This window comes from Nicotiana sylvestris, chromosome 2 (genome assembly GCF_000393655.2).
Source record: "Nicotiana sylvestris chromosome 2, ASM39365v2, whole genome shotgun sequence".
Taxonomy (NCBI): Eukaryota; Viridiplantae; Streptophyta; class Magnoliopsida; order Solanales; family Solanaceae; genus Nicotiana; species Nicotiana sylvestris.
In genome coordinates this window covers 68,154,137-68,169,780 of record NC_091058.1, presented here as the reverse complement: position 1 = coordinate 68,169,780, position 15,644 = coordinate 68,154,137, and the positions used below count along the sequence as shown (strand labels likewise).

Below are 15,644 nucleotides of genomic sequence, written 5' to 3'. Positions count from 1 at the left end.
AAGATAGACACTTGGAACTGGTTCTTCTATATTGTTCAAGTAGCTTCAGAATTACACGCTTGAATCACACATAAATTGCTTGCAACATCGCCTTGCTGTTTTGCTCTCAATTTAAGTTTAACTTCTACTTATGTACATTACTTGTAAGAGAGAACAACACGGATATTTAATGGGTTAGTAATTAGAGATTGACTAGGATTCAGATGCTACTCTTCTATCGTAGAAAAGTTCTAGTTGATCTCATATTCTAACACTATCTTCTTCCTAAACTGTGTTCTCTTCATGTAAGGAGTCTTTCTCTCCTTATCTAATATGCAACCTTTTTGATCAGATCAGGAGATATTACTTCTGATAAGTTAGATTTATCTCCTTCACGTGCATCTCACATGTTTGGGTTGATCATGACTGTGCTTCATAAGATGGACCTGGTCTATGTTTGAGTTCTTTTGCACTCTTCAAAACTTCACCTATACTTGGGCCAACAAATTCTCCTTTTTTGATGATGACAAACTCTGTGTGTTTTACTTACTTGGATCCTGTAAGAACTCAGCTTAACCACCAATACAAAGTTTAGAATATTCACTTATCATTAAGGACCAGGTTAATTAGGTTTTAAATATCACTTATTCAGAATATGTAAAGTACAATATCTCTTCCCCCTTTTGGCATCATCGAAAAGTTGCATACAAAGCGTGAGTCCCAAATTTTAATAAGTACTCATGGCCACTGGGGCAACTGCAAGTGCAATCATGGATTAATCATTAGTAATCGAGCAAACATATCTAAACTATCAAGGAAATATTAACATTTAACAAGAGCAAAAACATTAGATATCATTTATAGAAGATATGTTGCTACCACAATCCACAACCAGAAAGAAAAAATATTCAAAACATGAGCAAAAAGAAAGAAAAATCCCTAATCCGGGTCACTGAAGGTACTAGATGGGTTCAAGAGATAAATACTAGAATTCCTAAGGCTTGGGAGAGCTAGAGGGCTGGTTTTTGGGCTTGGAGAAGATTCAACATATTTTGAAGAATTCCATCATTCTTCTCCTTTTCCTTGGTGAGCTCAGTTCTGAGAGCATCCCTTTCAGATTCCACCTCTACCACACGAGCCTTTAGCCTAGCTATATCAGTATCCTTGGCTTCACTTTCCTGAACAAGAGCCCTAACTTTACTATTGATAGGAGTCTTCTTGGATGAACCAGGTTCATTTGGGATGGCATCAACTAAGTAGTCGCAAGCGAGCAAAGTATTAATACCAAAGTAATCCTTGCTTGTAGACATTTCCCATTTCTTCAGAGGCACATTGAACCTATCCAGAACTGTAGTTAGAATGAAGCCATAGGGGGTAGCATAATCCTTGGAGCCATTGGTAACCCTGTCCAGTAGCTTGATGATGAATGCATGCCAAATGATTTGCCTTCCACTTTCAAGGCACTCCATCAGAACTAAGTCCATATAATTTGCAATATGCCTTCTCTCCTGCCTGGGCAGTAGGCACTTGTTGACAAACTCAAAAATGACTTTGTGTTGTGGCTTCATTTCACTCTTGTGCACAAACTTGGCCTCATTCACGTCTTCATCAAAAAATCTCCTGGTGATTGTAATGGCAGATGGAAGGGAATCCAGACTTGGCCATCTCTGTCTGGTGTAATCATCATATCCCTCAGCAGGGATGTCTAGAATCTCTCCTAGTTTCTCTGCCTCAAATGTCACTTGAACTCCTTTGACTTTGCTTGTAACTCTGCCATCTTTGACTTCAACATTTGCCATTAATTCAATGATTTTATTTCTGGCCAATCTCCCATCCATCTGAAGGACCATGTCCTTCCAGCCCTAAGCAGCCAGTATGTCAACCAAACGAACCATCCCTGGTTCCACCAAATCTTTCAGCAATCTTCCCTTCAAAATTTTTCTTTTGCCAAACATGGCAAGCTTGTCTTGTTCACCATCAGTCTCATTTTCTTCTTCACCACTCCATTCCTCATCTTCAGAAACTCTAACTTGTTTTCTTTTCACTACAGACCTTGTCCTCTTAGCCAATGAAGGTTCAGCAGACTCAGACACAGAGGAAGACTTCTTGGAAGAAGTCTTGGGCTTTTTGGGCTTGGGGGTCTGAACCTCTACTGTTGTAACTTTCTCCTTATAAACCTGTTCCATCTCCTCAATATCAACAGCTTTTGAGGACTCTGCAACCTTATCCTTTCCTTTAGCAATTCTTTTCTTCTTACTTTCAGCTAGAGCCTTTTGTAGATCACTCTCACTATGTTTCACCCTGCTTCTTGTGGCTCTTCCCTTGGGCAAGGAAGTTTCAGTAGTTGTTGGGGAGGAAGCCTGTCTTTTCTTGGAGGGTTTAGGGTCACTGGGAGCTTTTGGTGTGGGAGTTCTCTTTTTCTTTGGATCGTAACTTGCCCCTTTCTTTTTCAAAAGGTCTGCTGAGGTCTCTTCAGTTGATGAACAAGGTTCATCTCCCTGTGCACTTAAATGAACTAACCCTTCAGTAACTTTACCAGAACCACTTCCCCCTGACTTCTTGGCACTTTCTTCAACATTTTCTTGTACAACCCCATAAATAGTAGGTACAAACAAATCAGCAGTGGGTGAATAATCAACCACTCCTTTCCCTTTTCCCCTCTCGTCACCACATCCACCCTCTCTCTCTTTTTCTTTTTTAGATTTCTTTTTACCTCCACTTCTTCTTAATTCAGGTAATTCCACATCCCTGTTAGGCCCAACCAAAACAAACCTATTTTCTAAATTCTCAGTTAAAGAAGAACTTACCTTAGAAGGGCATTCTTGAGCCTTCTTAGAGTCGGAAGACCCAGGTCCTTACCCCTCACTAGCATATTTGTATGACTCAGAATCAGAGTTAGAATTAGAGTCTTGAGCGTGACTTGCCTTCAATTGCTCATTCAATTTCTTTGAGAGAGCACTAGATGCCACCGTTTTAGGAGCAAGTATTTTTACTCTTCTTAGCCTGGGTTTGGGAGTCGTACTAGGTGGAAGAGAGGTAGATGAATCAGAGGGAGTGGGTTGTGGAGGAGTTCCAGGATTGTCTTGTGGGTTTGTCATTATAGTTTATTTCTTGAGAGAATTGGTGAGTTAGAACTTTGGAGAAGAAAGCAATTGAGAGTGAAGAAGGGTTTTTGATGGTTTAGAATTATGGAGATGGCAGGAGGTAATAATGCGTATTTAAAGAGAAATACTCATTTAATAAATAATGGCAGCTTTTAGCAGTAGTCAATTAGAGGTCTAATCAACTTGAAAGTTTAGTTTTGAATGAACGGTTAAGCTTCCCTAGATTTTAGGCAATTTTTGTGGTTTAGAGTTCTAATGCGGACGGAACTGGTTCAAAAACAAACGAATAGAATTTTCTAAGGAGTTGAACAATTGTACGACTTCTGCTTATGATTTAAATATTTATATTTTTAATTGTACAGAGTATAGAAAACATAGCTTAGCATTCAGATGAACCAGGTTCTTCATTTAGAATTCTCTTAACCATGCCTCAATTTACCATAATAGAGAAAATTTTGTAAGAGATCAGTGAGTCATATTAACACATGTCACAGGAGTATACTAATTACAGTATGAAGCTGAGTGAAAATTAATCTAGATATTTACACAAGTTCGGATTTCCTAGCCAAAATTTTTTTTTTCAATTTTTTTTCATTGTGCATTCTGAGCTGGTTCTATTAGGTGATCCTAATCATCCCTAATTACAACCTGTTCCTTTCAAAGTTTTCTCTACTTAGTGCTTTAGTAAAGGTGTCAGCAATTTGTTTATCAGTAGCACAGAATTCTATAGTGATCAATCCTTTCTCATAGTTATCTCTTAAAAAGTGATGTCTAACATCTATGTGCTTAGTCATTTTTATGATGAACAAGGTTCTTTGTCATACTTACAGCACTAGTGTTATCACAGAAGAGAGGAATGCACCAACTTCAATGCTAAAATCTATCAGCTGCTGTTTGATCCATGGCAATTGAGCACAACAAGAGGCAGTAGCAACATATTCAGCCTCAGTAGTAGATAAGGCCACTGAATTCTGCTTTTTAGTAGCCCATGACACAGGACATGAACCAAGAAAATGAGCCATACCTGAGGTGATCTTCCTCTCCACAAGGAAACCTGCATATTCAGCATCAGCGTACCCTACTAGATTGAAATTACTACCTTTAGGGTACCAAAGACACAGATCAGTAGTGCCTTTCAAATATCTTAGTATCCTCTTGACAACAGTCAAGTGAGATTCCTTTGGATTTTCCTGAAAACGAGCACAAAGCCCTACACTGAAAAGTATGTCAGGTTTGCTTGCAGTAAGATACAAAAGTGAACCAATCATATCCCTATACAACTTCTATCAACAGATGAACCAGGTTCGTCTATGTCTAATTTAGTAGTTGTTGCAATGGGAGTGTCTATTTCCTTTGATTCATCCATTTTAAACTTTTTAATCAACTCTTTTGCATATTTCTACTGATGGATCATGGTTCCATTAGGGTTTTATTTGATCTGTAAGCCTAAGAAAAAGTTAAGCTCACCTATCATACTCATTTCAAACTCACTCCCCATTAATTTGGCAAAATCCTTACTTAGTTTGTCAGTGGTTGCCCCAAAAATTATGTCATCAACATATATTTGTACCACAAGAAGATTCTTACATTTTTCCCTCATGAATAGAGTACTGTCAATTTTACCTCTTTTGTAGCCATGTTTAAGCAGGAATTTGGACAATCGTTCAAACCATGCTCTAGCAGCCTGCTTGAGTCCATAAAGAGCCTGCTTGAGTTCTGGACACTCCTTGATCTCAAACCCTAGAGGTTGTTTAACAAACACTTCTTTTAGGTAGCCATTCAGGAAGATACTTTTGGCATCCATCTGATGAAGAGTGAATTCCATATGTGCTACAAAGGTTATGAGGAGTCTTATTACCTCTAGTCTTGCAACTAGAGCAAAGGTCTCATCATAATCTATATCCTCCTCTTGGCTATAACCTTGGACCACCAGTCTTGCCTTGTTTCTTGTAATTGTTCCATCTTCATGAAGCTTGTTTCTGAAGACCTATTTAGTGCCAATTATTGATCTGTCCTTGGGTCTTGGAACTAGATGCCAAACTTGACTTCTCTCAAACTGATTGAGTTCATCTTGCATTGCATTTACCCAATTTGCATCCTGCAAAGCCTCAACAACATTTTTAGGCTCAACAAGAGATAGGAAAGCATCAAAAGTACACAAATTTTTTAATTGTGATCTAGTTTTAACTCCATAGGTTAGAACAATGATTATGTTCTCAATGGGATAAGAACTTTGATACTTGTGAGGTTTCACAACCAATTGATTTCTGCTTGAAGTTTCTCCCATGTTCTATTGCTGAGGAACAGGGTCATGAACAGGTTCCTTTAGGGGATTGGTTTCATTTTCTCTTTGTTCAGTTCCCCCTGTCAGGTTGCCCTGGATGGAAGAACCTGTTCCATCACCTGTTCCTTCTTTTGGTGCAACTTTAGCTTGATCTGAGGCTTCACTCAAGTCTTTTACCATCCCAATAGCTTCATCTTCATGTTTATGTCTCTAAGAAAGAATGTTAGTTTCATCAAAAACTACATGTACACTTTCTTTTACGCACAAAGTTCTTTTATTAAACACTTTATCAGCTTTGCTTTGTAAAGAATATCCCAAGAATACTCCCTCATCACTCTGGGATCAAACTTACCTAGCGAGTCCTTTCCATTATTGTGCACAAAGCACTTCATCCAAATGCCCTAAGATGGGAAATATTTGGTTTTCTCCCTTTAAGTAACTCATAGGAAGTCTTCTCTACAAGAGGTCTAGTCATGCATCTATTAATGATGTAACATACAGTATTTACAGCCTCTGCCTAGAAGCTATGAGGCAGTTTACTAGAAAGAAGCATAGTCCTAGCCATATCTTCAAGAGTCATATTCTTTCTTTCAATTACTCCATTTTGTTGAGGAGTCCTAGGGGCAGAAAAATTATAATCTATACCATGTTCATCACAAAATTCATCAAACTTAGCATTTTCAAATTCAGTTCCATGATCAGACCTGATTGATGCAAGTTGATTACCTAGTTATTTCTGAGTTTCTCTAACAAAGGCAGTAAACATGTCAAATGCTTCATCCTTATATATTAAAAACAGTACCCAGGTAAACCTAGAGTAATCATCAACAAGTACCATCACATATTTCTTACCACCTCTGCTCAAAGTTCTCATTGGACCACAGAGATCCATATGAACCAGTTCCATCGTCCTGGTTGTGCTTACCATTTTCTTGCTTTTAAAGAATGATCTTACCTGCTTCCCCCTTGCGCAGGCCTCACAAACTTTGTCTTCCTTGAACTTGATGTTAGTTAACCCTATCACCAGGTCCTTGGAGACTGATTTGTTGAGTTGATTCAGACTTGCATGACCAATTCATTTGTGCCACAGGAGGAGATCATTGTCCAACACACTTAGGCAAGTGAGTTCATTTTCTAAAAGAGTGGACAAATCTACAATGTAAATATTATTAACTCTTTTTCCCTGCAAAATAATCTTGTCAGTGGTAAGATTAATCACAAAGCATTTGGTAGAGGTAAATGCTACAAGGTTACCTCTGTCACACAGTTGTGATACACTGATTTGGCTATATTTCAAGTCATCTATCAAGTAGACATTCTCAATGGAATGTGAGTCTGTCTTACCTACCTTTCCAGCCCCAATAATCTCACATTTCTTCCTATTTCCAAAGGAGACATTACCTCCTTTTAAGACCTCAAGTGAAAGGAACTGATTCTTGCTTCCAGTCATATGTTTTGAGCAGCCACTATCCATGTACCATATTTGGCTACTTCCCTTCACTTGGACCTCTTGTTCATCATCTGATTCTCCGATGGACATACGTGCTTGTTCATCTCTAGCTTCATCTTCTGAATCCTCATATGATGTTTCTCCCCAAGCAGCAACTATAGCCTTTGTTGATCCTTTGTTCCTTTTGGGTTGAACCTGTTCCTTCTTCCTGTTCCTTCATTTATCCCTTTCCTTCTTCCATTCAATTTCCCACTGAGGATAGTTCTTGATCATGTGATCAATCTTTCCACATTTGTAGTAACCCTCGTTGGTCTGTTTCTCAGGAGCCCTTCGTTTGTTGAAGGTTGTACCTCTTGAAGAACCATTTCCTCTCATTAAGTACTTTTTGAAATCCCTTGTGATCATGGCCATTTCATCATACTCCAGATCTGCACCTTCAGCTATTCTGAGAGCCAGACTCTTTTCCTTCTTGGGTGCATCAATTTTCATGGCTTTCCTTCTCAGTTCATAGGCAGTGAGATTTCCAATCATCTCATCCAACTTGAGAGTAGCAATGTTCTTTGATTCCTGAATAACAATGATTTTGCTTTCCCAAGTTATTGGTAAGACCCTTTTCAAGATATTCTCAACCTTGTCTTCTTCAAGGATAATTCTCCCAAGAGATTTAAGTTCATTTGTTAGTGTTGTGAACCTTGTGTACATCTCCTGGATAGTTTCTCTTTCCTTCATAGTGAAATTCTCATATTGAGAATATATCAGTGTTCCTCTTGATCTCTTTACTTGAAGAGTTCCTTCATGAGCCACTTGTAAAGTATCCCATATCTCCTTAGCATTGGTACATCTTTGAATCCGGATGTACTTGTCTGGACCCAGTCCACACACAAGCCATTTCTTGGCCTTGGCATTCTTTTCCCATTTCTTCAAGTCTTCAGCAGTGCAGTCAGCTCTTGTCTTTGGCATGTCCACTCCTTCAGCATTCTTTTTTGTAGTAGCCAAGGGACCATCAGTGACTATATCCTAGAGTTCATAGTCTTCTCCTATGATGTGATCTCTCATCCTGTTCTTCCACCAAGAATAGTACAGACCATTAAAGAGTGGAGGCCTAGAAGTGGATTGCCCTTCCCAGTTTCCAGGTGGTGCACTCATCCTGTTCTTTTCCTAAGGTGTTAACCTCTTCAAGGATATCCCGCTCTGATACCAATTGTTGTTTTATACGCCAATACCACATAAGAAGGGGGGGTCATTTATGTGGTACCCAATTTTTGCTTAACGTGATTATAGAAGGACTTTGTTCTTCTATGTGTTCCAACTACTACTATTTGTGGAATAATAAGTAAAGAAAATAAAGAACACAGAGATTTTTACGTGGAAAAAACCTGGCTCAAAAGGTGAAAAAATCACAACCTACTACTCAGTAGGATTTTCCCAAACTTCTACTAAAATTACTGAGCCAAAAACTGCATTTACAAAAACTCTTTTGTAAACCTAGGATTAACTCTAATCCCGTTGTGGCACACAGCCTCAACTGTTGGGACAACTTCAAGTTAACTCTAACTAGAACACTATATGTACCTAATACAATTGCTTCTATAAAATCTAAAAGGTACAATGTAAAATCACCTACTACATTGAACTAGAATAAAAGATAGACACTTGGAACTGGTTCTTCTATCTTGTTCAAGTAGCTTCAGGATTACACGCTTGAATCACACATAAATTGCTTGCAAAATCATCTTGCTCTTTTGTTCTCAATTTAAGTTTAACTTCTACTTATGTGCATTACCTATAAAAGAGAACAACACTGATATTTAATGAGTTAGTAATTAGAGATTGACTGGGATTCAGATGCTACTCTTCTATCATAGAAGAGTTCTAGTTAATCTCATATTCTAACACTATCTTCTTCCTAAATTGTGTTCTCTTCGTGTAAGGAGTCTTTCTATCCTTATCCAATATGCAACCTTTTCGATTAGATCAGGAGATATTACTTCTGATAAGTTAGATTTATCTCCTTCACGTGCATCTCACATGTTTGGGTTGATCATGACTTTGCTTCACAAGATGGACCTGGTCCATGTCTGAGTTCTTTTGTCACTTTTCAAAACTTCACCTGTACTTGGGCCAACAACTGGATATTTACTTTGGGACTACGGATCGGTATTCTAGTAGATCCTCCTGCACATTTATATTTGGGACTACAGGACAACACCTAGTAGATCCCCATGTACTGCATATTTACTTTGGGACTACGGATCAATATTCCAGTAGACCCCCCTACACATTTATATTTGGGACTACGGGACAACACCCAGTAGATTCCCCTATATTAGATATTTACTTTGGGACTATGGATCTGTATTTCGGTAGATCCCTCTGCACATTTGTGTTTTGGACTACGAGACAATATCCCGGTAGATCCCCTTGTTGCTATTTCTATGTACTGAGTGATATTCTTTCTGTGTCTTTAATTCCTTATCGACTGTTAGTACTTTAATCATACTATTTCATTTCATACTGCTTACCCTGTCATATATATATATATATATATATATATATACAACCAGTAGGGTCCTGACCTTCATCGTCCTTACTCGACCGAGGTTAGGCTTGGCACTTACTGAGTAACATTGTGGTGTACTCATGCCCTTTCCTGCATATGTTTTTCATGTGCAGATCTAGGTTCTTCGGCTCAGCCATACTTTCAGTGAGGCGAGGCGGTCTTCAAAGACTTCGAGGTATATCTGCCACGTCCGTAGATCGAGGAGTCCCTCTCTATTCTCTCGTTTAGCTATAGCCCTTATGTATTTTCCTTTGATTAGACATTCTGGAGTTAGAACACTATGTAGTATCTGTAGCTTGTGATTTCATGAGATTTCGGGTTTTGGGAGTTGATTCAGTTTGAGAGTGTATATTTGTGTATGTCGAGCGGCATCTTAAACGTTTAATTTATGTTTTATTCATAGTTTTTGGCTAGTTTTATCTTTCGTTTCATTTCCGCAAATTGTTAGGCTTACCTAGTTGTAGAGACTAGGTGCTGCCACGACAGTTCACGGAGGGTGAACTTGGCTCGTGACACTCTATTCATCAAGGAAGCTCGCTTTTTCATGTAGGTCATTACTGATCCCGAACTCCTCCTCCTCTACTCTCCATTAGCAAATCTCACTTTAGAATGTAACACTTGAAGCAAGGATTGTTGAAAAGTTTGCTCATCTTTCTCAAAAGAATGTCACAAGTCCGGCTTTAAGTACCATAAGCTTGCCCCTTATGTAAATCACCACTAATATAAGCTCACTCAACTTGAAATCATGCAGGGCTTTGCGGGATGTAATGACAGCTTTTGGATCAAAGTAGGACTTGTTGGAATAGAATGGTTTCATCTTTCCTTAAGCACTCCATTTTCTCTTTTCGGCTCATACTTTTTTGACTTTTTGAGTCATTTTCTTCTTTCTCGGGGGAACTAGAGAGACGTAACGTCACTCTTTCTTGAGCATGACATTCATTTTTCTCCTTTTCTATTTACTTAAGCCTTTCATCCTTATTCTATTTTCAATTCCCTTCAACTCTTCACTTTATTCACTTTCATTTTGGCATTTTTTCTTTTTGATTCTTTCTTTCTTTTCTTTGCCTTCGCTTTTCTTCATTTCTTTCTCTTCTTTGTACCTTTTATCACTTTCAAACTCCTCGTCTCTCAACCAAACTTACGTTTTTGCCAATTGTTTTTCGAGAATGCTAAGGAAAGATTGGGTGCCAAGAGAGGGTCATTACAAAAAGGATAAAAGCTTGTAACGTGGTTATAGAAAGAAAAAAGGGCTTCAGCTCAAAGGGGTTGACTAGGGATATCACATTGGTAGGCTATGGAAGATTTTAAATTTCAATTTCGATCAAGGAGAGCCTAATATCATTTCTCAAGCCAAGATACACTTAGAATTTCACCTAGACAAATATTCGGGCAAAGTTCTAGACCATTAGCACAGGTACTTGGACTTGTAACTAAACATCTCACCTCTCATACTTCTGGATTGCTAAAGAGAATAGAGTCGAGGGCCTACAACAACCCTATATATGATTGAGAATTACAAATGGCTCGATTTGAACCACTCGATGATTGCTTAAGTCAACACAAGAGTCAAAAGTGTCACAACTAGAGCTATTTTCTGCCAATAACTTGTTTTTAACCATACGATCATAAGTAAATGTGTTGGTACCAAGTGAAGCATGCTTGATACCCCTTTTATTCATTACTATTATATTTACCAAACATAAAAGAAAACGGACTCAATCCCTTAAAAAGGTTGTCACGCCATCCGTTGTTGGGAAGAGTCATCCGGTTCACACATAATCCACCTTTGGAAAGAACCGTGACATTAAAAAACCAAAGGTTTATTGTTCACTCAAAACGTAAAAAGAAGCTAGCAAATTAAAAAGAAGCTACTAAAGTAAATAAGAAGGTATACTACTATGGAAAAGCAAACTAGAAGTTATGAAATAAACTACGGAAAACGAGATAAATGAATATACAAACCGAAATCAAATGAATATATACATAAGGGAAATGAATATATACATCAAATGGGGAGAATATATGCATACCAAAGGAAAATAAAGATGAAAGAAAAGTAGTATCAGAGTTATTGCAGCCCAAATGTCAAATACTCAAAATAGACCACCTCCATATGAAAATAAGCATTGTCCCCAATGGTTAACAAAAATACGAACAGGGAAAGGGTAGAGAGTTAAGAGAACTCCATATGTGGTCTCAGTCTACATGGGATCATCGACACTCGCGGTCTCAAGTTGTATCTCATCATTACCTGGATGAGGGACAATTGGGTTGCTAAGCATCTGGATCATCTCCTCAGCAGTGTGGGAAGTGTCAACCGGCTCCTCAGACTGGTGGGTTGCTGCCTCTGGTGCTGCCTATGCTGCTGGGACTGAAGGCTCGTAAGCAGGTCCAATGGCAGATCTCCAGCACATGCAATCTTGGTGGCCTCCTTTCTCAACTTGTCCACTGACCTTTTCGATGCTTGAGACTTCTTCATCTTTTTGACTTGCTTGCTCAAGTCCTCAATGACTTTCCCATGTGCCATTAGAGTATCCGTAATGGTCTTCTAGGTTTCCAGTATCTTCTTCAATATTTCCTCTACCGACGGAGGTACCTGTGTCTCTGCTGGGGCTAAGGACTATGCAACAACAACACTATATATAACAATTAGCTTTGTAGTAGTTGCCTGCATCTAGTTGTTGAGACTCGCCAATGTTTGGGAGACTCGCAGTGCAGTCTGAGGATATTAGAGGAAGCTGGCATTGTTCATGAAACTGATAATCTAGCAGAAGCTGGTGGTTCGGAGGATGAAGGTGGCATGGATGCTGTCCCGGTAGAAGTAACAGCTGCTGTGGAAGGCTCGACAGCTAAATCAGTAACTACTACCGTTGGCTCTTAGACTGGCTAGCAGAAGTAGTAGCTTTACCCTTGAACTTTGGGTTTTCAACTCCCTGGAGGTGGTACCATTAGAAAGGCTTCTTGGCCTTCACCTAGGTATCATAATGCTTCGACTCCCCCCCAGATCCTTAAAGTATTCAGTGAGGAAGTTCGAGTACGGATAGGATCTTTCCCCCTTCTAAACAACTAAAATGATGTTAGTGGATATGATGGCACCAACATTTATCGGATACCTAGCCATAATTGAAGCCACCAAGACTGCACAGGGAAGTGGGAGCATGTTTTCATTGAGGCATGGTCATGCAGCTACACACGAATGTTTGCCACCCTTTTGCTTCAAAGTTTAGGGTGGCCCAGACAATTGGAACCCCTACTGTGAACCATGACCTTAGAATTGCTAGAATCTCAACTAGCAACGGGCGAGCTGCATTACCCATAGCTAGCTTCTCCAAATACTGCACTCCCTCCACTTCGCAGTGTGATGTGAGCAACATTTGCGTAGAATTCCTTGACCAGGTACTCATTCGCATCTAGGACGCTGTTGGTGAACCATTTCCAACCTTTCCGCTCCTGGAATTGCCTAAGGACATTGGCATTGTGCTTCTGCAAATCTTTCATTAAGAATTGTAACTCAAGAGTGAGAGACCTCTGTGGCCACCATTCCCTAAACTTTGCGAATGCACTGGCACAAAAAAATCTGTCCTCTTATATCTCTGGCCTCCTTGAACTTTCTAACCCTGCCATTGCAGTATCACCCCCTCTACCATCATTTAGAAGAACATCATCATCGTCTGGGCTGATTGGAGAAGGTGGAGCATACGAGGAAGAGGGCTTAGAGTCTTGGCTGCCCTCTTTTGAACCTTCCGAAGAACTAGCAGCTGCTGAGGACTCATCCACCAAGTGGATCTCCCTGGGATTTGTTATGATTGGGTTTCAGACTGTGCTATCACGGAATTACCCTCATAATCTTCCCCAGATGGGACGTACTCGTTGTTATCCGAGGTATCAAAGGCTATATTTATTGTTGCTTTCTTGCTTATAACCCTTTGGAGTGCTAGAGGTAGGCTCATTTTACCTCGACCCCAGCCTCGGAAGGGTTCCCTCCCTTTTGACATATCTCCTTTACCACGTGAGGGAACCATTGTTTGTAACACATAAGAACTAGAAATCAGTTACAATTGAAGCTCATAATGTATACATAAGCATGATTGAAAGTTGCAGCAAACATTCTCAGAAGGGGCAGGCAAACCTAACAAAAGTGAGTGCGGCCGTAGACTGCCTAGTGTGGACCACATAAAAGTGAGTGCGGCTGCACAACCAGGGGTGAGGACAACATAATTTTGACTGCGGACGTACAACACCAGGTTCAGACTACTGGGGTCTCTGATATTTCATTAGTGCGAACCGCACAAAAATGAGTGTGGCCACATAAGTCCACTGCGGACCACACAATTTTGAGTGTGGCCTCACAAGTCAAGCACACAATTTCCCTAACTCAGAGAGCTACGAACCGCACAAAAGTGCGTGTAGACACATAGCCTCTAGTGCGGACCGCACATAAGTGTGTGTGGCTGCATAATACAAATTTCACGGGCACTATCCTAGGGTTATGCAATTTTGTTCTCAAATCGATATTGTTTTAGAAATCAAACATCATTAGCTATTTACTTAGACCCCAATTAATGTTCAAGAAGCTACCCACATGATTCTAAGCAAAAAGAACTAAACATTAACATTTTTAGGCATGGAAGTAACCCTAAATCAAAGAAAAAAATAAAACAAAATATGAAGAATCTATGGATGGAATTAACATACCAGTAAAGAAGATGCACGTGATGAAATGAGGGAAAATTTGAGAGCAATGGGGAAATTTACTGTACAAGCTTAGCTTTAGGGCTCAGAAGATCAAAGAGTGTAAAAATATAAGAGAAGCCATATTTATACTTTTACTCGTGGGGCCCAGATTTCTAACTGAGTGTGTCCGCATAATTTTGATGCGGTCCGCACTCCTTACCTGCCCTTGAGAAGTCTCGCTGCAGACCGCACAAAAATGAGTGTGGCCGCAGCATTAGTGCAGACCGCACAAAAATGTGTGTGGCCGCAATTCCTTAAGCACTTTTGACAGGCCAACTTCAGAGACCATGTTTTTTGACACTTAGCCAAATTTTTCTGGTACAGTCCCTACCATGCACATCTATTCCTGCATACACTTCAAAACTGGTTAGCACAAAATCAAACCTATCTAATCTAAAAAAGAAAAAATAAATGAAAGAAAAAAACATGGGTTGCCTCCCAAGAAACGCCTGATTTAACGTCGTGGCACGATGTAGATTACCAATCACTTGAAATGAAGAATTGCCACAATCTAGTCATCATCAACCTTGCCAAGATAATGTTTAATCTGGTGCCCATTGACTCTAAAAACCTCATTTTTCTTATTTTTCAAATCTAGAGCACCAAAGGGGGTTACATTCACTACTTCAAAGGGGTCATTCCATTTAATTTCAACTTGCCCAGAAACATCCTTAACCGGGAATTGAACAATAGCACAAGATCACCTTCTTTAAACTCATTGTTGTGGATGTACTTGTCATGGAGGTACTTTATCTTCTCCTTGTAAAGGGACGAACTTGTGTAGGCATGATACTGGAATTCATCAAGCTCATTCAAATGTGCCACTCTTAGGTTTGCAGCGACATCCCACTCAAGGTTCAACTTTCTTAAATCCACATGGCCTTATGCTCAAGTTCTACTGGAAGACGACACATCTTCCCAAACACCAATCGATATGGATACATCCCAATCGACATCTTGTAGGCCGTCCTATAAGCCCAAAAAGCATCATTAAGTTTTCTTGACCCAGTGTTTTGGAAAGCGTTAAGCACAAAAAAACGACAAGAACTCGCTTCACAGAAGCGAGAAGCGAAGCGTGCACTTTTTTCATGTGAAGCGCAATTTAACACATAAATAAAAAAAAAATAGGCATAGATAAATGGCTAAGAACTCATTAAAAATAACATATTAAGCAAATGTTTCAATTCTTGAATCAAGAAGCAAATAATAGATACGAAAACTAGATAGTGAATAATCCTCAAAAGTCATAACATATTAAGCAAATGCAAAACAAAATCACAAAAGGAGCAACATCCTATTCTTCAACAAGATCTCCAAACTCTTGAAGTGTCATCATGTTCGAGTTATTATATTGGTCATCATCTTCTTCTTCTTCATCTGAGGATTCATTAATTAGGGTTCTACTTGTGCATGTACTTGTACTTGTAGATACTCTTTCTTTGATCCTTAAAGTACTTCCCCTAAAACCATAAACATTCTCTTCAACTCCACTTGCCATAGCAACATGACCAAAAGTGAGACCTTCTCCTTCAA

The 15,644-nt window shown here is 39.3% G+C and overlaps 2 protein-coding genes across 2 annotated transcripts; both read right to left on the bottom strand.

Annotated features, from left to right (window-relative positions):
* Positions 1 to 1,841: 1,841 nt before the first annotated feature.
* LOC138885033 (uncharacterized) lies at positions 1,842 to 3,077 on the bottom strand. The gene is made up of 2 exons (XM_070165918.1): positions 2,839 to 3,077; positions 1,842 to 2,727 (listed from the first exon to the last, which is right to left on the bottom strand). Exons 1-2 carry the CDS (start codon positions 3,075 to 3,077, stop codon positions 1,842 to 1,844), a joined length of 1,125 nt encoding a protein of 374 aa, XP_070022019.1.
* Positions 3,078 to 3,907: 830 nt separating this feature from the next.
* Positions 3,908 to 4,351, bottom strand: LOC138885032 (secreted RxLR effector protein 161-like). The gene has a single exon (XM_070165917.1). The coding sequence runs from the start codon at positions 4,349 to 4,351 to the stop codon at positions 3,908 to 3,910; it is 444 nt and encodes a 147-aa protein (XP_070022018.1).
* Positions 4,352 to 15,644: the final 11,293 nt, after the last annotated feature.

What these genes read in the sequence shown, in the direction of transcription:
- LOC138885033 (XM_070165918.1), bottom strand. Translation starts at nt 3,077, where the DNA reads ATGACAAACCCACAAGACAATCCTGGAACTCCTCCACAACCCACTCCC. An exon ending in TACAAATATGCTAGTGAGGG is followed by an intron (nt 2,728 to 2,838) that starts GTAAGGACCTGG and finishes TGGGCCTAACAG; the next exon opens with GGATGTGGAATTACCTGAAT.
- LOC138885032 (XM_070165917.1), bottom strand. Translation starts at nt 4,351, where the DNA reads ATGATTGGTTCACTTTTGTATCTTACTGCAAGCAAACCTGACATACTT.